We start from the raw sequence: 23,012 nt of genomic DNA, 5'->3' as shown, positions 1-23,012 counted from the left end.
TCTCGCCTGTCCAGCAAGGGCTGATTGCAGAGAGTCTGGGGGAAAAATAGAGCAAGAAGGCCCTGCACTTGGACAGCTGGCCTTCAACAGCCTTAGTCACAGGCTCAGGACCACAGAAGGAGCCCAGCCCAATAAGGAGATAATGAGATGCCAAGTTAAGAAACAAAAGCAAAAGGAACCATGTGTCAAGCATAATTAGATTTTATAAGGTAACGTGGACAGCCTAACCACAGCTTAGAGTGAAGGGAACAGCCATCATTAGGTTCTGTGAAACTAAGAATGGAAAAGCCACAACAGAACCACGCACGGGTGTGTCCATGGCAAAGATCACGGTGTAATTGCACGTCTTCACCCCAGAAATTCAAACAACCACGCATGCAAACTGTCCAGGAGGCAGAACCTCTTTCTTCGGCCAGCAGACGTCAGTAGTATAAAAATAATTACAAGCAAGAAGGGAAGAAGCCGGCATGAGCGCTGTAGATCTGCTAATTTATCATTAAGGATAATGCAAAACTGAAAATCGTAAGCGGTAGTCAGTCTACCCAGATCATTCTCTTACACAACCTGTTCTTCAACAGGATGCAGAATTCTACCAGGAAAAGAAGGTCCCAGCTCTCAGGACAACAGGTTAACATCATCCCACACAGCCTAGCCATTCACTCATAGACACGAAATGACAATTTCTACATATATATGCTGTTCAGAAAACCATACGGGGGAGGGAGGGAGGGATGACTTAGGAGTTTGAGATTAACATATATTCACCACTTTATAAAACAGACAGCCAACAGCAATACTTGCTCCAACCAAGCACAGTATGGAACTCTATATTCTGTAATAACCTGTAATGGAAAAGAATCTATAAAAGAATAGAAATACATATATGTGTGTATAACTGAATCACACTGTTGTATACCTGAAATGAACACAACATTGTAAATCAACTATACGTCAATTAAAAAATAAAGGTTTTTTAAAAAATTTTTTAAAGAAAACAATTCAGGGTAGCCTACATTTCATAAATTCTCTTAATTCAGAGAAAGAGATATATAAGGACAACTCTTAGGCTCCATGAGACAGAACTGATTTCTTCTCCTAGGGTGATTTATGAAGGGATACGCACTGTGGTTAATAACAGGGACTTACCTTCTTAGACTTTTTTCTTAAGGTGTAACCTCTGTACCACCCTAAACAAACACAAAGGTGAGATAGTTAGTACAAGGGACATTACAGGGTCCTAAACAGCACCTGCCCACTGCCTAGAACTCACTATCGGCAGAACCACGGGAGTCAGCCTGTCATAGAATTCAGTCATCCTAAGGTTTGCAGAGATGCTTTGGGGGTTTGTAGACATAATCTCAAAACCAGGCGTGAAGCCTTGGCAGGGGGCTTCACACAAAGATCTCCAGCTCCTTCGTCTCCATCGGCCGCACATGGTCCTGAGGGTGGCAACCAGCTCCAGGAGAAGAAGCCGCCCTTTGACCACGGAGCCCTGGGCAGGATCCGGGGTGCGCGTTTTCCTGTCTGTCCCTCGGCCGGATGGAGCAGGGTCACTGCCAAGCACACATACCAACACCCTCAGATCATCAGCAGCGGCAGCACAACAGAAATCCTATTGAGAGCCGACTTCCTCCCCCTTCAAGATGGAGGGGGGTCTGGGGGTTGCCGTGCAGCAGTCACATCGCACAAAGTGCTTCTGTGGTGAAGACTCAGCCCCCAACAGGAAGCACCAGGCCCAGGAACACGGGCCCACCTACCCCCTCGGGGGCTGGCCTAGATTCAAGTTCCCATTCTCTCCGCGTGGGAGGGCAAGCAAACAGCAGAAGACAGAGGGAAATGCCCAGTGGAAGAGACATTCAATGCTGGGCAGGATCTGACCACACCCTCGGCCCCTCCGATCAGGCTGAGGGCAGAAATCGTTCCTGCCAATGCTCGGGGGTCACTCACGGCTGGTCACTCACCTCCCAACGACTCTGCCACACACTGAATGTCTCCCGAAACACTTTGAGGGTACTTCAGGCCACCTCGCTCCAGGAGAGGCAATCAAAAGCCTAGACAAGTTCCACTGTGCTCCCCAGGAGCAGAAGGACATCAGCCCCCAACAGAATGACAAAAATACTGGGAAAGCACCAGCTGGGTCAGCTCCCAGAGACTAAACACTAGGGTTTTAAAGAAGGCCGAGCACTGAAGAATCGATGGTTTTGAACTGTGGTGCTGGAGAAGACTCTTGAGAGTCCCTTGGACTGCAAGGAGATCAAACCAGTCCATCCTAAAGGAAATCAGTCCTGAATATTCATTGAGAGGACTGATGCTGAAGCTGCAACTCCAATACTTTGGCCACCTGATGTGAGGAACTGACTCTGAAAAGACCCTGATGCTGGGAAAAACTGAAGGCAGGAGGAGAAGGGGATGACAGAGGATGAAATGGTGGGATGGCATCACCAACTCAATGCCCATGAGTTTGAACAAACTCCAGGAGATGGTGGAGGACATCACATGCCAGAGGAGCCTGGCGTGCTACAGTCCACAGGGTTGCAAAGAGTCAGGCACAACTTAGCGACTCAACAAAGTCACCAATAATAAAGTAACAAACAGTCAAATGCTGGAAATCAGGGATGCGTGAACGAAGATGCCCAGAAACTGCAAATGGACCTGTATTCCACCAATGACCAGACACCTCTCATAAAGCAATGACTTAACAACCAGAGAAGGAGTGGAAGCAGGAAGGGATGGAGTTAAAATCCTCCAGGGATTATGAACAGAAGCTTTCTGAGCATTCAGAAACGAAGCTGCAAATCGCCAGGAGCCTTGCGAAGGATTTGCTAAGACCAAGATTCAACCAGTGAACCCACTTCATTCCTGACAAGGCGACTACACGGTGATAAGGGAGCACGGTGGACCCAATGTCGAGGTCTCAGGGCGCATTTGGAGGATTATCTCCTGATAGCCCTCCACCGTCTCCTGGGTGGTTTCCATCTGCCCAGCCCACAATCGGTGCCCACCTGGGTCAGTGTTCACAGACAGAAATGGGAAAAGACAGAGGGTCGATGCAGTAAGCTGTTCAGAAGGCCATATTTAATGTAGAGGACTGCCCACTTTCCTGTGATTTTATCCCTCCCATATTTTCAATGTTACCATGCCCTTTCTTTCCTGAAATTGACATGGGATAAATGTCCCAGAACATCTAAGGAAATACTTCCAAGGGACGAGAAAAAGACAGAGCCCAAGACAAAAATAAGCAAAGTTTATAAACACTGTAGAGAAGAAACCCAAAAGAATTACATATGTATGAAGAGATGCTCCAACTTACTAATAACCAGATTGAAACACATATTAAATCGACAGTTTAAAACACAATTCACTAGAGTGAGGAAAATTCTAACGCTGCAGGAGTCAGGCAGCCACCGGCACAGAGGAGGGGAGTGTAGACAGCATGACCAGTGTGGGCAGGACCCTTCTTCCCCGAAGTATCCATCCCCGCACCCCGGAGCTGCCGCGTATCCAAAGACACTCGCACACCTACTGCGCTCCGTGGGGCAGACACAGGAGGCAGGACAGGTGCCCATCACTGGGAGGGTGGCTAGTGAAACGTGAGGGTCACACAGAGCACTGAGCGCCGGAGACTGCAGCCTTACCAACAGGGCTGCGTCTCAGAACACAGCACTGAGAAACAATGTAAACACAGAAGGAGTGCTTGCGCGTGTTACTTGCTCAGTTGCGTCCGACTTTTTGTGACCCCATGAACTGTAGCCCTCCAGGCTCCTCTGTCCATGCCATTCTCCAGGTAAGAATACTGGAGTGGGTTGCTAGGCTCTTCTCCAAGGGATCTTCCCATGCACTGTGCAGGCAGATTCTTTACCATCTGAGCCAAATGAGCACTACAAGCACATTTATATACACAGAAATATATGCGTGCCAGCCAGTACAGGCGACACAAAAATTCACTTCAAACACAGCAGAAGGGTTTCCCAGGAGGGACTAAAAAAAGATGAGGAGCCTTTTTCTTTTCGTTTATGATAATAGATGGTGGTTTCTCTTTTAACACCTTTCCCAAGCAAAAGGAAAACCTAGGGTTTCCCTTCTCAAGAATTTTTGCATGCGTTATTCCTTCCAGCAACTGAACCCCCAGACTATGTGCCAGAGGTCTCACCAGAGAGAGCAAATGTAGAAACATTAGACCCAATTATTTCTAACCTCCAAGAGCAGATTCCCCTAGGACAAGCAAGGCTCAAACCACGAGCAAGGGCAGAGACTGGGGATCAAGGACAGAGGACAACCCCTCAAAGGCTTCATGGAGGGCAGCAGGGGGACATGAGAGGATGACCTGGCTGCTGCTCTGGGGGGGACAGGCCAGGCACAATGAAGCCAGGAGCAGGGAGATGCATGGCTCGTTGAATTAACAAGCTGACTCCCTTCTTCCAACCAGGCCTCAACCAACCAGCTCCAAACAAGACACACCCAGCTCCCCAAGAGACACCCACCCAATGGCAAGAAGAGGTCAGACGTGGTCCTCAAAGTCAGGGAGGGCCCCATCCAGCCCAGGAAGACGGAAGCCACATCCGTGCACATAGCAGAGCGTTTCCAGCAGAAGGACCAGTGCGCGCACACTCAAGCGCAGGGCGGGTACCAGTGAAGACAGGACCAGGCAGAGCGGAGGAGGGGGGCGGCGTCAGAGAGGAGCCCAGGGAGGATCACTCAGACAGAGTCTTTGAGGATGGCTCCAGGTTATAGTTAGGAGGAGAAGAGGGGTGGCGGGTGGGCAGAGCAGCCTCTGCAAAGATCTGCTCACACAGCATCTGAGAAGCCCCCAGCAGCAAGGCTAGGACACACCTGGGGAAAAGGCTGGGGCTCAGGTGAGACAGGGGCTTCCCAGGCAGCGCAGTGGTAAAGAATCCATCTTTCAGTGCAAGAGACACGGGAGATGCTGGTTCGATCCCTGGGTCGAGAAGATCCCCCGGAGGAGGAAATGGCAACCCACTCCAGCATTCTCACCTGGGAAACCCCATGACAGAAGAGCCTGGCAGGCTACAGTCCATGGAGTTGCAAAGAGCTGGACATGACTTAGCAACTACACAGCAATAACCAGGGGTTGGTAATCCGCCTGCCAGTGCAGACGACGTGGGTTCAATTCCTGGTCCCGGGAGATGCCGCCTGCCGCAGGGCAACTAAGCCCAGGCACCTCAACTACTGAGTCCACGCGCTCTACAGTCTGGGATTCACAAGAGAAGCCACTGCAACGAAGGGCAGCCGCCAGTCGCTGCAACTAGAGACAAGTCCACGCAGCAATGAAGACCCAGCACAGCCAAAAATAAACAAAACCAGAAGCACTTTAAGTAGTTTAGGAATTGCCCTTTAAAAAAAAAAAAAAGGACCTAATGCTACACATTGTCCTTATTAAAAAGGAGAAATAGACAGAGCCAAGCAGCGGGAGACTGCCGCGTGATCCTGAAGACAGAAACCAGGGCGCTGCACCTGCGGGCAAGGAACGCCAATGAGGACAGCAAAGGAGCAGAAGGCTGGTGTGACCCGTGGGGCGGCCTCGCGTTCTCAGCCCTGCCGACCTTGACCTGGAGCCCTTAGCCCCCAGAACAGTGAGAGAACACATTCCTGTTGTTTAAACGCCCCACCATGCAACACTTGTTACCTCCGCCCCAGGACACCCAGAGGCGGTCTTCACAGGACCTGGAAAGAAAAGGGATGAAGGTGTGTCGTGGAAGAAAACAGATGATGATCGCTTTGAAAAATCCGAATCAAGTTCGAGCGCTACGTTTTCATCACAAGAGCACTTTCCTAATCTGGGTACAATGCTGCCCTGTCCCTCAGCACAGCATATACCCCTTGGAGATCCTTCTGGAAATAAGCAGGTGGCAGGACCTGCGCCTGCTTGGGCACTGGAGAGTCACTTTATCAACACCAGGGACCTGGGTTCACTTCTCCTGTCTGACTGACCCTGGACCCTGCTTATAGGCAGGGACATAGGCAGGGGTCCTTATAGAAAGGACCCCTCAAAGTTCCGTCCACTTCCACGGTGACCTGGAAAGTTCTTTTCTTTGCTCTGTGCTCCAAGCCTCCATGAGCCTGAGACGGACAAATTATCCATAACTTGCAGGTAAATGTGTTCTCTGAACCTGAATATAAGGAGTGATCATCTAGAAATTATATTCTCTGGAGCAATCCCAGCAGTATCCTACCCTGAACAGGATCACAAAGAAAAGGGAAATGAAATTTGACAAACAGAAATAAATTTTCTTAGGGGGAAAATGTGGAAGGGGCTGAGAAGAAAAGAAGAGAATGCCACAGGCTAACACAATCCACAAAATTTAAACAGAATGAGAGCAAAGAGCAGGAAAACAATTATTCCATTGTAATCCAATGACAATTAAGTCACCAAGTTTCCCAAAAGCAATGCGTTCCCCCCACGCATTTCTCTGATTGGATTTTAACTAAAACCAAAAAGGCTGTTGTCAAAGAAGGGGAATTGGTTTTCCATTACAGGGTCTTTACAAAGACTGGAATATTGTAATCAACACTTGGAAGATGGATGAGCCCAGAAACCAAATGCTCACTGAAGACTCCTTTATCATGATGTTGGCCAAAATGTCGATGCCTGCCACCATTTTCGTTTAAGTTAAACGTACAAAAAGGATCACTGACTTGCCGAAGGAGTCTCCTGTTTAAAGAGTGCATTCTTCCTATGAAGCAAAGAACCAGAAGTCACAGCCCCCACTACCCGGGGTTGCACAGGAAATTGCTATCTGTTCAGGAATGACGTCACTGTCCACTGTTTATTAACCAGGATTTCAAATGCAGCTGACCCGGGGCAGAAATGAAAAAAAAAAAAAGATATAAGCGCGTTCTTCACCTGAGATCAGAAAAGTGTCTGAGATGAGAGGTTTGATCCTTAACCTCTAGCTAATTTCTCCGTTTCCTTCCAGCCACTGGCCATATAAACTGGGGGCAGATAAGGCGATCCAACTGTCAGCTGTAAAAACTGAAAATAAGCAGAGGATACCCACGGGCAGCTACTCGTTCACACAGTAAGGAGTATGTCTATTTCTGCATCATATCCGCTTCTAAGCTTACGCCACGGAAGCTGATTTCCACCCCCAGTGGGACATTTTTTAGGGTAAAAGGTGCAAATGGAATGGAATTCTAAGCCAGATGAGGAAGTAAGGGACACAAACATGGGTGTTTTAATGAGTTTGTGTTTCTCCAGGTACACGGGAGCAAGCTGCAGCTTGCCTGATGCAGAAGCTGAACGAGGCATCACTCATGTGCAAAGAGGATTCCGAAGACTGAGTGTGAAGTTCAATCTGTGATTACTACAGGATGTCTGCAATTTTCTCGCCCCGCATCTCCAGCCCACCTCCTCCCGGGAGGGGTCTGGCTAAACCCGATCTGAAAGCAATTTTGCTGTTGGAATTACCAATTTTAATCAGTTCTCTTTATTCCTTTGTTACATGGGAGTCACCCTTCCAACAGGAAATAGAGCCACCAGTGCCACAAGACAATCTCACAAAACATCCAGATGTCAAGCCCATCACTGCTTCTTCTCTGTGCAGCGATAAACCGCAGCATGAAATGAAAGGGGTCCCGTTTTAATGATTTGCGAAACACTAATACGAAAACCAACAGCCTGAAAAACCATGGACACTGGGAAACCACTGTCCCCAACAAGGGTATTTATGGGATAATTACAACAACTGCTTCACTGGACCATATCGCACACAGCGGCAACAATCTTTGTTCACCCCTCAGAAAATGGGGTCACAGATTTTTTTAAAAAGGATTTAAGACATGATAATTTTGGTTCCTCTCAGGAAATTGTTAACAAGTCTAAGTGAGAACATAAAAAGTCTTACCATTCACATCAAACACCTCAAAACACTAAGCCAAACACTAAACTAACCTTAAATGTATTTTAAAAAAAAAAAAACTTTTTTCAAGCAGTTATGAACAGTCAAGATGTATATACATTCATTTGCAAAGAAAGGAAACAACAGTGTTTTAAAATAAGGAAAATGACTATTTCAACAGAAAACTTCAGAGGTTAAAAATTTAGGAGTTTAATTTTAAGTTCATCTTAATTTTTTTTTTTAATGAGTTCAATAACAGAAAACCTCACCACTGCCCGCTCCTGACACTGTGCAAGAAAACCAGAAGTTAAGTGCTTTCCTAACAAGGTAATGATTGGCCCATTAGGTACTGAAAGTGTCCTAACCACACAAAACATAAAAGGAAACACACCAAAATAAATACGCACCTTCGTATGTTTCCAGGATGTGCACAGCGTCTCCTATTTGTAAAGAAAGTTCATCCGCTCCCCGTGCATCATAGTTATAAAAAGCTGTTCAGAGAGAAAACAGCAAAGAAGCTATTAGTAAAGGTGAGATTATGCTGGCTTGTTTTTCCTGTTTTTAAGACTGAAATATTCTGCCTTTGCCTGGATCATCCTCTCTGATATCCACAAAAGGAGCCTTTTCTTTCAAGGGTCCTCAGTTTAAGTAGAAGAAATTCTTAACCACTTATAACACCAGACAACCACAAGTGGTTTATTGTGGTAAAATGATGTGAAATTTGCCTTTTTAATCATTTTTAAGTGTACACTTCAGTGACGTTACATTCATAATGTTGAGCTGCATTACCATTATCAATTTCCAAAACTTTTTCATCACTCCAAACAGAAGCCCTATAACCATGAAGCAATAATTCTTCACCCCTCCCCCTGTCCGCCCCTGATAACCTGTAACCTACTTTCTGTCTCTATAAATCTGATTGCTCCTGCTGACCGGAGCAGGAATCATAGAATAATATCCTTTTGTGTCTGGCTTCTTCTGTGCTGTGCTGTGCTTAGTGGCTCAGTCACGTCCAGCTCCTTGTGACCCCATGGACCATAGCCCGCCAGGCTCCTCTGTCCACAGGGATTCAGGCAGGAATACTGGAGTGGGTTGCCATGCTCTTCCCAGATCTTCCCAACCCAGGGATCGAAACCAGGTCTCCCACATTGCAGGCAAATTCTTTACCATCTGAGCCACCAGGGAAGCCCAAGAATACGGGAGTGGATAGCCTTTCCCTTCTCCAAGGGATCTTCCTGACCCAGGAATCAAACCAGGGTCTCCTGCATTACAGGCGGATTCTTCACCAGCTGAGCTACCAGGGAAGCCTGTGGCTTCCTGTTTTCAAGGTACATGCACATTATTCCATGGATGAAAACCTCATTTCTTTTCACAGCGGAATAACATTTATAATAGGAAGAAAACTGAAGCTATTGTCAACAACATTTCAATTATCACTTCATATACTACCATATATTTCCATTAACGGACTTTTCTACTAGATGACTTTTTCCTGTCGATGAGTCAATGACATGTGGACTGAGAATTCCTTGAAAATCAAATTGATTTTAAAAGTATCATATAGCCAAAGTTGCTATTAAGTCAAAAAAAAATTACAAAGAGGCAAAAATATGTCTTATGTTAAGAAGAAATCCTTCAAAGGGACAATACACAACACATGTCCGAAATCCCAAACATTTATCTGACATAAAGCAGTTCTGTTCCTCCTAGCTGAGCATGCAAAAGTCATCCCATTAAATTCAGGCCATGCTTTTGCTCAAGAATGGAGATAAAGGGAAATATCACAGTGAAAAAAGGACGTTTACGACTCCCAAATATTCAATTAGCCCACTCTCAATTTAAAAAATTACAGTGATGTTATTCCTTCCCAATGGATTCTACCTTAAAAGATTTTTCAGACTTGAGGTAAATAAAACTCATCAAAGCATTTCCTCGAGCAGGATCAAACTCTCACCCATCCATCCTGAACACCCTGCTGGATAGACTGCCCTTTACAGGCACTGTGACCGGGTCCATCGCTGGAATTCTCCCTGATCTCATGCAAGCATGGGGGGCCCTCCTGCTGACCAACCACCTGGCCTTCCTTCCAACCACACACTCCTGGTCCCTGTCCCTGTTTGTCTCTGAAAGAAAGAATCTGCCTGTCCCTGTGTGTCCCTCCTTATTCTTCCCCCACGAACGGGGTCTTCCCAACAATGCCCCCTCTTCCAGAGGGCCAACTCCAAGTATGCGTTGGCTCTTTCAACCCCTTTCTGCAAAAATGCCCAGCAGCACAGCACACTTCCTGTCGCAGCTCCATAACCAAGCTGCTGAATGTGTGTGTGGTCTCCGGAAGAAGAGAGACGAGGCATGGTACCACCTCTATCCCTGTAGATCTGAGTGGCCTCCAGCAAATGATCTAGCTCTCCCTCCTCAGCTTCCCCGGCTGTAAAATAAGGAGACTGATTTCTACCTTATAGGAGGGCATGAGTATTTTGTGTCTTAAAGAAAATAATGCTGCCGACGGCTCTGTTGATTTGATGCATGGGTTGCCCCCTGTAAACAATCATGCTTAGTCACTCAGTCGTGTCTCTTTGCAACCTCATAGACTGTAGCTCATGAGGCTCCCCTGTCCATGGGATTCTCTAAGCAAAAATACTACAGTGTGGTACCATTTCCTTTTCCAGGGGAATCTTCCCAACCCAGGGATCAAACCTGTATCCCCTGCATTGCAGGCAGATTCTTCACCATCTGAGCCACCAGGGAAGCTGTAAACACTCAGTAAATTGTAAAACCTCTTATTGTGTTTGGGGGCATTTTGTTTTTACTGCTATGAAGACTTCTCTTACTACCAGAATCCTTTTTTAAAAAGCCAAAATGAGCAGATTATCGCAATGAACACAAAAATTCTAAAACATCAGTAACCATACATACGTAGAAAATTCTATCTTCCCAGGTATTTTCCCATATTTTCACCCAAATTCATAAAATTTAAATGGCCTCAACTGACATTAATGTTATTGGAAGTTATTAAGTTTATTTAGCATTTTATGGTGAATCTTTTAACAAGAAATAACTACATTAGAGAAAGGAAGCTCAGAACATATGCCAGCCTCTCCCAGCCCCGAAAAACCACTTCTGAAGCCTTTAGAAATCATAAATGCATTTATCACCATTCTTAACAGCATCCCTGCCAGCACGTCTATTCTATTACTGATGCAGAAAAAAAATAAACACATCAGAAACAATACAAATAAAAGAAAATGAACACATCCACTGTAAATACATTCAGGTCCCTGTGAATTTGCAAGGCCCACACGCAATAGCCTTTAAGTAGTGACCTCTCCATCTCTGAAGTAGGCAGAAAGGCAGCTGTGAAAAGCTCATACAAGAACACAAACAATTCTGAGACTCCCCTGGTGGTCCTGTAACTAAAATTCTACGTTCCCAATGCAGGGGTCCTGGGTTCAATCCCTGGTCAGGGAACTAGATCCCACATGCTGCAGCTAAGACCTGGTGCACGCAAATAAATATATACTGAAAAAATAAATAAAAGTAGTAGAGGAGCCTGGTGGGCTACAGTCCATAGGGTCACAAAGAGTTGGATGCAATCGAGCATGCAGGCACAGCAGATTTAAAGAAATAAACTCAATTGATCAACAACCTTAAAAACAAAGGACAGAGCCATTCCACATTTAACTATGACAGTGTGAGTCACTCAGTCGTGTCCAACTGTTTGTGAGCCCGTGAACTGCGGCCCACCAGGCTCCTCTGTCCATGGGATTTTCCAGGCAAGAATACTGGAGAGGGTTGCCATTTCCTCCTCCAGGGGATCTTCCTGACTATGAAATGAGCCTTAAAGACCCACGATTTCACAGATGAAGGGGAAGGGGGCCTCAGAGAGTTTATGCCATGTGGCCTCAAATGACACAGCAGAGCCTGGACCACAACACTGGCCGCCCCCGCCCAAAGCCTCAACGATACCACGTTAAAGGCAAATCAAAAGACTTGCACATATATTGGTACAGTGTTGAGCAAGGAAGCAGGAGGAGGGGAAAGTGTGGTAGACAGAATAATGGCCCCAGAGACGTTCACATCTGAATCCAGAGCCCTGTAAGGCAAAGTGGCCTGTGGCCAGCGAGATGCGCTTAGAGGTCTAGAGACGGGGGCCCAGGGTAATCACAAGGCTCCATGAGAGGGAGACCAGAGTGTCACACCGAGACATGACCACGGAAGCACAGGTCCGAGTGGAGCAAGGCAGGGGCCGCGAGGCAAGCAATGCCGCTGCCTCTAGACACGGGAGAAGGCGAGGAAAGGACCCTCCCCGGAGCTGCCGGCAGGAACACAGGCTTGCCTGCCACAACCTTGATCCTAGGACTTTTGACCGTCCAGAACTGTAGGGTTGTACATCTGTGATGTTTTAGACCCCTAAGGTTGTAATTTCTTACAGCAGCAATAGCGAACCTATACAAGGAGCTACGTGGAAAACAATTTAAAGGAGGCCTTTTGAGCTTGACTCATTCACTGCTGAGCAGGGCCCCCAAGAGTAAGCATCTGACAAGTCCGAGGGCTGAGGGTCCCCACTTCCTGGGTGATAGAAAAATGAGAACAATACAGTGAATTTTTTCTTAAATAAACCCAAAGGTCTTCAGTGTAAAAGACTATGCCCTACTCTGATCACTTGACCTTTCAAATCTGCCCCTCTTTTGGGAAGTGGTGGGTAGGAGCCGAGACGAGAAAGACCAGAGGCATCTTCTCCTTTACGAAGGATACTGGCGATGGATGGCTTCTGGGTTTTCAAATGTCTTTACGCGACACAGGCACAGGGACAGCGGCCTTGCTGCTGTTTGTCTTCTTTATCTCTCTGGTCTGTTAAGATGCGGGAACACCCCCACAAGAGATCAGGGTCATCGTGCCTCCGTTCACAGCTTTGGAGAGAGTGGCCATCACCTCCCTCTGGCTGGTGGGTGGGCGCTTAATCGATTCCTCCTCCTAAAGCCATTTAGCTTGTTTAATAGCCTGACTTGAGACGGGTGTCGCTGAGTATAAATGGACCTCCACGTGAATCTCTCAATCCTGGACCGCAGAGTCCAGCGGAGCAGCTCAACTTGTTATTTGTGTGAAAAGTGAAATGGGAAAAGGAGGTGGACATGAACCCAAGTCGAAGCTCCTTTCTCAGGAGGATACAGGTTTGTTTTCTTTGGGGGAAGAGGAGGGATTTTGTTTTCGTTTTTGTTTTTTTCTCTCAAAGAGCCAGCAGCAGCCCAGAGTGAGGAAGCACATGGATCTTTTTTTCCAAAATAAAAAATGAGCACCCTAGTCCATACTCCACACAGCTAAAATGCATCAGAGATGTTGAAAAGCCAAAGCCATCTCCTCTGCTCAGTCCCCTGATCAACCTAAAAAAAAGCTGCCTGGGAACAGAAGGAAAGAACTGTGGTTCATAAATCAGAGAGGAGGGCTTCTATTCACATCGAGACTTTGAATAACACTGATGGTGACGATACGGCAGATGAAGATGGTGATGATGGTGATGGTGGTGACGATGCAGCCGATGGTGATGGTGGTGAGGGCGATGGTGATGGTAACGACAGTGAGTACATTCTCTGGGCTAGCCGGTGGGCTAAGAGCTTCCCTGAGCCACCTGGGAAGCCCAAGAGCGTCACATGTTCAGCTAATTCAATTTTCCCAACAGTCCTAGGAGATGGAGCTAGAATTCTCCCCATTTCCCTCATCAGGGTTTATAGCAGCTCAGAATCAGCCCATACATGAGCAGCCAGGGGCCCACCTGGATGAGGTGCCAGAATGCCAAAGCTGCAGGGTCTCTTTCTCAACCCCAGTCCTCTCTGAGCCTTGCCCTCCTGATGGCTCCCTGAAAATTCCAACATCCATCCTGGATCCATGACAGGCAAACATGTCCAGGTATTCCTCAAGTCCACCAGAGTCTAAAACGTCAGGCTAGTGGATTTCACATTCTTTACACAGAATAACCCAAGCTGGGGTAATTCCAGAAATGCAAGACTGGTTTAACATCCAAAAACCAATCAATTAATTTACCACATTAACAACAGTAAATAGTAAACAATCATATGATCAATTCATTTGGTACAGAAAAAGAATTCAGTGAAATTTAAATCCTATTCAGGGAAAAACAACAACAAAAGAATTACTTGACTATTCTGACATTTGTTATTGTGGTTCAGCCATTTAGTCAAGTCCGACTCTGGGAGACCCCATGGACTGCAGCACGCCAGGCTTCTATCCTTCCTAATCTCCTGGAGTTTGCTCAAAATCAGGTGCATTGACTCGGCAATGCCATCCAAACATCTCATCCTCTATCGCCCCCTTCTCTTCCTGCCTTCAATCTTTCCCAGCATCAGGGTCTTCTCCAGTGAGTCAGCTCTTTGCATCAGGTAGCTCCAGGTATTGGAGCTTCAGCATCAGCCTGATTTCCTTTAGGATGGACTGGTTTGATCTTGCTATCCAAAGAACTCTCAAGAGTCTTCTCCAGCACCACAACTAAAAACCATCAATTCTTTGGAGCTCAGTTTTCTTTATGGCCCAACTCTCACATCCATACATGACTCCTGGAAAAACCATAGCTTTGACTAGGTAGACCTTTGTCAGCAAAGTGATGCCTCTGCTTTTTAATATGCTGTCCAGGTTTGTCATAGCTTTCCTTCCAAGGAGCATGCATCTTTTAATTTCATGGCTGCAGTCACCATCCACAGTGATTTTGGAGCCCAAGAAAATAAATACTGCCACTGTTTCCACTTTTCCCCCATCTGTTTGTGATGAAGTGATTGGACCAGATGCCATGATCTTAGGGTGGGAAAAAAAAAAAAAACACTACAGTCCATCCATCCATTTAACAGATGAGAACACAGAGCCCTCCAGAGGAGTCACGAGTTGCTCAAGGAGGCACAGTGATGGACAGCAGCCCTGAGACCCTGGGGTGTCCCTTCCAGACTGTCCCCACCACCCCATTCTTCCTGACCCAAGCCTTCAACATCTCTCACTGAGATGAAAAATAACATTTCAGCGGGTTTCCTATATAAAATCTTTTCTTCTCTCCATCACCAAAGTTACCTTCCTTAAATCTTACTCCAAAACACTACACGATTTCTCTTGGCTTTCTGAATCATGGCTAATCCTCCAGCACAGCATCGAAAGCCCAGTGGGACATGACTTCAGTCCATCTTTCCAATCCCCTTCTCCCCCACTCACCCTCCTCCAGCTCCACCTCCTCCCACCCCAGGCCTGCTCCTCCCACTGGGAATGTCACATCCCGCTCCGCCTCTGAAGACCCCACTTGTCTACAAGGGCCGCCCTTGCTGGATTCTGACTTTTCCCCCTGAACCAAAAAAAAGAAAAGTACATGCACACCTGAATTAATTGCTTGCTTCCCAACTGTTCTATAAACTCTGTGACAGCCCACACGTTGGGAGGCTTACTTATCTATCTATCTGTCTTCTCCTCCAGACCGAACTCCTTGGGGGAAGTAAACATTTGCTCATCATTGGATTTCCCACAGTAGCTAACACCATGCCTTGCAGGCACTCAATAAAAATTCACTGAATTTAACCAGACCACAAAGTATTCTTTCTTGTGAGGTTTGCAACAAGAGAGAAAGCAAACATTGTATCATGTGTTCCTCTTCAAAATGATCTTGACCTCTACAGACAGATCCAGGAGCCCGAGACGGATTCAATCAATAAGAAAGAGAGGCACAATATTAGCTTTCTGGGCTCTGTTTTGGGTCTCTTCCATCTAATGAGATAATCAGCCATCAGTGCTTGGGTTCAAAGCTGCCTTAATGCACCAAAGACGTGGGATTGACCACACATCACTTTTCAAAATCTGCTCAGCTCCGAGCTTCTCTCTCTCTTCCACACACTGTCCCCTTGAAACATGACTTCAGCATTTCAAGGAGCAATTTAAAAGTTAATTAATTCTTTCAGAAAGTCAATTTGTGAAAATTAATTGCTCTGTTTGTGATCTCATTCCCTTTGTCCTGCCATCAGTGGTTAAAAAAAATTTTTTTTTTTCCAACAGCACGCATCTTTTCGGTTCTTAGGGCTGGGGAAAATGCAGACCATGTCCTTAAGGGTACAGGGCACAGGTCCTGGCTGTGGCCCCTGCAGGGTTTCCTTCTAAAAGGCTGGCTGCCTGCTGCCCTTTGGTTTCACAAGTCATCACATGGTCATCTAGTCCATGCCAACCACAGACGTGCGGTGTTTCCCAGACTCTGTCCAGCTCCTGCTGTGGTCCAGCAATGGGCTGGGGCTGATGCTGCAGAGATGGGCAGAACACGATGCTGCCCCAGGATGTCCGTGCAGCCTGGTCTCTAAGGAACATGCTGGACCCATTCAGGAAGAGCAGTGCAGAAAGAATCAAATCATTTATGTACATCCACTGAACTTGACTCTGGGCAGAAAGCAGCTCCCCACCCCCACCCTATATCAGAGCTGGGATCTGGGTTGCCTAAATTTTACTGTCACAAAAGAGACTGGTGCCCACTCAGTTGCCACTTTCTATGACCCAGAGCCCAGTCCTTCCATCTCTCTGATTTGGGGGCAGACGACTCAGGCAGGGTTAGAGCCTCCCAGAGCCCTGGTCCATGATGACTTAGAGCAGTGCCTTCACCATTGACTTTACTTGTGCCCAGCACCTAACAGGACTTGGCACATGGAGAAACTCTAAAGTGGACGGAAGGAGGGAAAAGGAACAGGACAGAAGAAAGGAAAGGAGGGAGGAAGAATATTAGAACCTGTGCCGAAGGATGCTGCTACAAGTGTTGTCTCTTAAAGATATAAAATAAAATAAAATACTTAGGAACAAACTTAACAAAGAAGGCAAAACACTTGCACACTGAAAACTACAGAACATGCTGGAAGAAATTAAAAGACGTAAATACATGGAAAGTCATCTCACGCTCATGGACGGGAAGACTCCATATTGTTAAGACAGCAGCTCAACCCAAAGAGATCTACAGATTCGGTGCAATTCTTATTAAAATTGCAATGACATTTTTGCAGAAATAGAAAAATCCACCCCACAGCAGCCCAAACCGTCAAAACAATATCTACAAAGCATAAAGTTGGAAGCTTCACACGTCCCCATTTCAGCACTTTCTACAAAGCTCCGGTAATCAAAACAGTGTGGTTTACGCAGACATACAGACTAATGAACAGAACAGAGAGCCCAGAAGCAAACTCTCACACATACGGTTACACTGTTTTGATGGGGATGGCTAAACCACTCAAGGGAGAAGACTATGTTTTCAACAAAGGTGTTGGGGAAACTGGGTACCTGTATGCAAAAAGATGAGGAATCAGGCATAAAAAGTAACTAAAAGTGGATAGAAAACCTAAACAGGAAAGCTACAACTACAAAGCTCCTAGAAGAAAACACAGGAGCAAACTTCACGGCACTGGAGCAGGCAAATGTTTCTCGGATGTGACCCCAAAAGCACTGGCAACAACAGGGACAGAAAAACAGATGCAGCTCCATCGAAATTAGAGCCTCTTGTGCACCCACAGGAAGCCGTCCAAAGAGTGAAAAGGCAACCCACAGAATGGGAGAGAAACAGTTACAGATCCTGCCATCTGATAAGGAATTGATAACCAAAATATATAAGGAATTCCTATAATTCAATAATAATAAGCAAACAATACAATCTAAAAGCAGTCCAAGTACTCAAATAAACATTTCTCCAAAGATACCAAAGGGCCAAGGGGCACATGGAAAGATGCTCAACATCGCTAATAAAATCAAAAACTACGATGAGATATCACTTCGCATTCACCAGGATGGCTATTTTTTTTTTTAATAGAAAATAAAAAGTGTTGGCAAAGACATGGAAAAATTACAATATTTCTCGTGGGAATGTAAAACGGTACAGCCACCGCGTAAAACAGGTAAATGCTTCTTTAAAACGTTAAACTTAGAATTACCCTGCGATCCAACAATTACACTTCTGGGTATAAATCAAAAAAAAAAAAAAAATGAAAGCAGGGACTTGAATAGATATGTATACAGCCATTATTCACAGTAGCTAAAATGTGGAAGCAACCAAAGTCTCTATCAACAGAAGAATGGATAAGCAAAATGTGGCCTACACATCCAGTGGCATTTCATGCAGCCCTAAAAAGGAGACATGCTGACACATGATACCTTGAAGACACTGTGCTAAGGGAAGTAAGCCAGACACAAAAGACCAGATATGCTACCATTCTGCTCCTGTGATGTCCCTAGAAGTGTTAAAATTCATAGAGACAGAAAGTAGAATGATGGTTGCCAAGCGCTGAGGTGGAGGGGAAAGGAAGTGAGTGTGTAACAGGTGGAAGAGTTTCAGCTGGGGAAGATGAAAGCGCTCTGGAGATGGCAGGGTGATGCCTGCATAGCCGTGTGAGTGTGCTTAATGCCACGTACTGTACAACTAAAAATGGTAAGCTTAGGTCTCTTTTACCATAATAAAAAAAAAGATGAGGTGGATAGAAACAAAGACTGATCAAGTGAATGAGGATCCAGCATCTCTCACTTCTGTTAGCTATGAAGCAAACTCCCCATGGGCATAGCAGCTTCCCTGACCTGGTTCAAACACACGAGGTTCAAACCAGAAAGAGAAATAAAGGAAAACGAGGGGTGATGAGCTCAAAGTCCGAAAATACCTCCAACTGCATTCGCGAGTGTGGGTCTGATAGAACCCATGTTTCTAAAACAGATACCACTTTCAAAGTCATGAACTTACTTCTTTGGGGTTCGTATCTTTCTTTTATAGGAATAGATCCTGTTTCCCTGCCAATAAAGTTCCCTGCAGCAAGACTTCATGCAGTGTTTGAATATCAGACTCAAGGAACTCATCTAAATAATTAAAGTGGTGGGCAGGGACCTAGTGAGATAAAGGGGATTGTCTTTGGTGATTCATTATTTCTTTCTGCCTTTTGGATGGAAACAGGTGTGCAGGATGGTCAAGATAAGATTGTGAAAAGAAATACATAAAAGAGTCTTCTATCACATTCTCACTGAAGTGACAGACACAATTCTAAGATACTTTAATATCTTTCTTTAGAATAAAGTATCCTTGTATGCCTTATCCACAACTAGGCAGCCACTACCTCATTTCCATCTCATTCAGAGGGTTGCAGTGCCCCAAACATGCAGGTTGTCTTAGCAAATACGCTGGGTTGTCCGTGGGTCTGGCTTTATTGCTTTTCTGTGACAGGAAAAATGAGTCCACTTTTCAACACTTTTGTCTTTCATAAAGTCAGTGCCGGTAGAGAAAACCACTGACTTCATTATGGATGGTCTTTGCAAATCCACCCACAAATCAGAAAAGACTGAGCTGACCTGAAAATTATCTATTTCTGCATTCAATTTTGCTCAGCGACAAAGAGATGCAGAGAAGAGATACGGGGAGGGATCTAATCTCTTTAATCATCCTTCTTCAGGCAGAAAGGTGACTGCAGTTTGGCGAAATATATGCCAGTGAAACGACCTGGCTCCTACCCCCTCCCCACCCCCTACCCCAGCCATGGACACTTTACAGTGACCTCGCCCCAGAGGACTGGGCAAACCTCAGCACGGCCAGTCCCCAGAGGTCCCCCACAGATGGCACTGCACACCCGCCGGCCACGCGGGACGTGTGTCCAGGGGACTGGACACCCAGGGGCAGCTGGTCCCAGTGAGAACCCTCATGAGGAAGACCGGCAGCTGGGAACCCTCTGAGGCTCACCGTCTCTGCCACAGACCTGGTCAGGACTCACAACTCCCCATCACTGGTCAGACTGGTTCCACCTAAAGCACGCGCTGGAAACACACACAGGCCTGGGGACTTGAGGAGGCAGAAATGAGCCAGCTCCCCACCAGTAAGGACACCTCTGAAGGAAAGGAGAGAGGTGAAAGAACTGGGCTTGGGCCTATTTATCTGTGATTCTCAACAATAAGGTCTCTTAGTCACAAGCCCCAGTTCCTCTTCCTGGGCTTAAACTTGGACTTGTTCTATAGAATGGGGTCATGCTTTCTACTCTCTTCTTTTCAAATCATCCAATCTGATATTAATGGTGATGAATAAAGGGAAAGACAATGGGAACACTGCAGAATGATGCCAATTTGTTTTTCTTCATGGCAAAAAACAAATACATAGCTGTTGCTGTTGTTTAGTCGCTAAGTCATGCCCGACTCTTTGCAACTCCATGAACTGCAGCACACTAGGCTCCTCTGTCCTCCACTATCTCCCAGAGTTTGCTCAAACTCATGTCCACTGAGTCGGTGATGCTATCTAACCATCTCATCCTCTGCCGCCCCCCTCTCCTTCTGCGCTCAATCTTTCCCAGCATCAGGGTCTTTTCCAATGAGTCACCTCTTCACATCAGATGGCCAAAGTCTTGGAGCTTCAGCTTCAGCATCAGCCTTTCTAATGATTATTCAGGGTCAATTTCCTTCAGGATTTACTCTATATAGGGTAGGGTAGTCCCCACCCCACTCCAAGACTTTGTCCCAAAGCCTACTTCTGTCTGGGATGCTCTTTATTCCCCTTCTTCACCTGGAGGCTTGCTCCTCCAGTTCATCCAACACCTGTAAGGAAACCTTGCCCATCACTTCCCGCCCAAAGAAGGGGTAAGCGACCTCATAGGAGTGCAACAGCGCCCTCTGCCCACACTGATGAAGCGTCGTCAGAAAACTGCCCATCTGCTACCCAATGGACGACATGATCCTCATGAAACAGGTACCCAATAAATGCTCATCACGGGGGGCCTGCAGAAGGGGCCCCCTGGCTCCCAGTCCACGAGCAGCTCTTCTACAAGACCCTGAAATAGTTCATTCTTTACCTCTCCGCTCCCAGACTCCTGCCACACCTGCCCAGCATCTTTCCATCCGCATCCGTGCTTCACGATGCCTGGCACCCAGAGTGAAACCAGTGTTGACTGGATGAATCATGTAACAGATCAATACAAAGTTTCAAGACAGCAAAACTATTACTTAAATCTTAAATCTGTTGGGAAACACTGCAGTTTTATTTGCATCTGTTTCCCATTAGAAAACTCAAGACCAGACCGGGGTCTTAAATAGCAGAGACAAATTCTAACATCTCAGTTCTGACAGTCTCAACAGGGAGGTATGTCCCAGACGGCTGACTGTACATGCAGAATAAGCACAGTTTCACTTGGACAAATGGTGCCAGTGATCCCACCCAGGGCACCTGCACACTCAGCCCCGTTAGCAAACCACCTGCCCTGGACGGGTTCTGAGAGGCAGCAAGACTGTGCACGTCTCGCTTGGCTCTGGGTGTGGAGAAGATGCTGCCCAGGCAACCCAGCCCATCACTGGTCCACCTTTCCAGGACCCTTCAAGAAGAGACTTGAGTGCAGTGTGTCCGAGCCCTGCCTCAAAGGAGGGAGCCCAGGGTCCTGAGATGGCCAGACCAGGGCCACCAGCCTGTCATGTCTGTTTTCTTGGGCGTGTGGGAGAGTCTGATCCATAGGCCTTCCTCCTGCCAAAGCCAACAAGCATGAGATCAAAGTCCCCCAAGGACCCAAGACAAATGTTTCCTTAGTTAACCGCTTGATAAATCTGCCTTCCACGGATAGTGTGCAGACAGGAAGCGGGCAGCCTGGTCACGGAGAGGGTGCTTGTAGCTGGGTTACCCTTCCCAATGCAGACCCCAGGAAGTAATTGCAGATCTCATGTGATGGGGACATGCAGGCAGGAATGCAGATGAGACAGTAAACAAACCCACGCAAGCTGGGAGGGTGTCCCCTGCCCGCCTGTTCACTTCTCCAAGGGCTCCGCTCTGACCGGCCAGGAGCTGCCTTTAGGCCCAGATAGTAACGAGCCTCCATCCCTCCCACCAGGCTGCTAAGCCCAGGCCTGGTCAGACCCTCTCTCGCGTGACCATGACTGTGAGTCCACAATGAGGCAGTGCGCCCTCCCAGCAGAACCGGCTACACACTTCTCAGGGCCCAGTGCAAATACAAGTGTGATATCCCTTGTTCAAAAATGACTAAAATTTTCAAGACAATTAGAATGGCTAGCATCTTTTTTTTTTTTTTTTTGGCCTCATCTCGTAACATGAGGAATCTTAGTTTCCCAACCAGGCATCGAACCTGTGCCTCCTGCAGTAGAAGCTAAGATTCTTAACCATTGGACCACCAGGGAAGTCCCAGCTCTCAGCTTTTAAAAAGGCAAGTGTTAGTGAGGATGTGGGGAAACCGGACCCCCTGAGCACTGCCGCTGGGAACGTAAAATGCTGCAGCTGCCACAGGAAGGTTTGGTGGTTCCTCAAAAAAATCAAACATGTGATTAATATCTGACCCATAAAGACCCTGATGCTAGGAAAGATAGAAGGCGGGAGGAGAAGGGGGCAACAGAGGATGAGATGGTTGGATGGCATCACCAACTCAATGGACATGAGTTTGAGCAACTCCAGGAGTTGATGATGGACAGGGAGGCCTGGCGAGCTGGAGTCCACAGGGTCACAAAGAGTCAGACATGACTGAGTGAACTGAACTGAATATCTGACCCAGCAATTCCACTTCTGAGTATATATCCAAAAGAACTGAAACAGGGACTCGAACAGGTGTTTGTATCGCTGTGTTCACAGCAGTGTTATCCACAATAGACAAGAGGTCGAAGAAACTCAACTGTCCATCAATGGAGGAATAGATAAGCAAAACGTGGTCCATCCATACAATGGAATATACTTCAGCCTTAAAAAGGAAGGGAATTCTGATATAGGAGACAACAAGAATGAAACTTGAGGACATCATGCTAAGTGAGATAAACGTGCATGCATGCTCAGTCACGTCCCGACTCTTTGCAACCCCATGGACTGTAACCACCAGGCTCCTCTGTCCATGGGATTCTCCAGGCAAGAATACTGGAGTGGGTTGCCATGCCCTCCTCCAGGGGATCTTCCCAACCCAGGGATGGAACCTGGGTCTTCTGCATTGCAGGCAGATTCTTTACTGTCTGAGCCACCAGGGAAGCCCAGGAAATAAGCCAGTCACAAAAGGACAGATATTCTATGATCCCATTTATATGCCATACCAGAGGAGACACACTCAGAGAGACAGCAGAACGCTGGTTTCCAGGGGCTAGGGGTGGCGGGGAGCCACAGCTTCATGGGTACAAAGTTTCAATTTGGGAAGACCAAGAAGTTCTGGAGATGGATGG

The 23,012-nt window shown here is 46.6% G+C and overlaps 1 protein-coding gene across 2 annotated transcripts in view; it reads right to left on the bottom strand.

Moving 5' to 3' along the window:
• The window catches only part of DOCK1 (dedicator of cytokinesis 1), a 560,513-nt gene that overhangs the window by 495,648 nt on the left and 41,853 nt on the right, over positions 1-23,012 (bottom strand). For both annotated transcript variants that reach the window (XM_061403980.1, XM_061403979.1), the window contains exons 2-3: positions 8,264-8,347; positions 1,147-1,187 (exon numbers count right to left, since the gene is read on the bottom strand). In XM_061403980.1, coding sequence (XP_061259964.1) covers positions 1,147-1,187; positions 8,264-8,347 — 125 coding nt within the window. The remainder of the gene's footprint in view (positions 1-1,146; positions 1,188-8,263; positions 8,348-23,012) is intronic.

The sequence above is a fragment of the Bos javanicus genome, chromosome 26 (genome assembly GCF_032452875.1).
Source record: "Bos javanicus breed banteng chromosome 26, ARS-OSU_banteng_1.0, whole genome shotgun sequence".
NCBI lineage: Eukaryota > Metazoa > Chordata > Mammalia > Artiodactyla > Bovidae > Bos > Bos javanicus.
The sequence above is the reverse complement of the archived record's forward strand: the minus strand, read 5'-3'. Positions and strand labels throughout refer to the sequence as shown.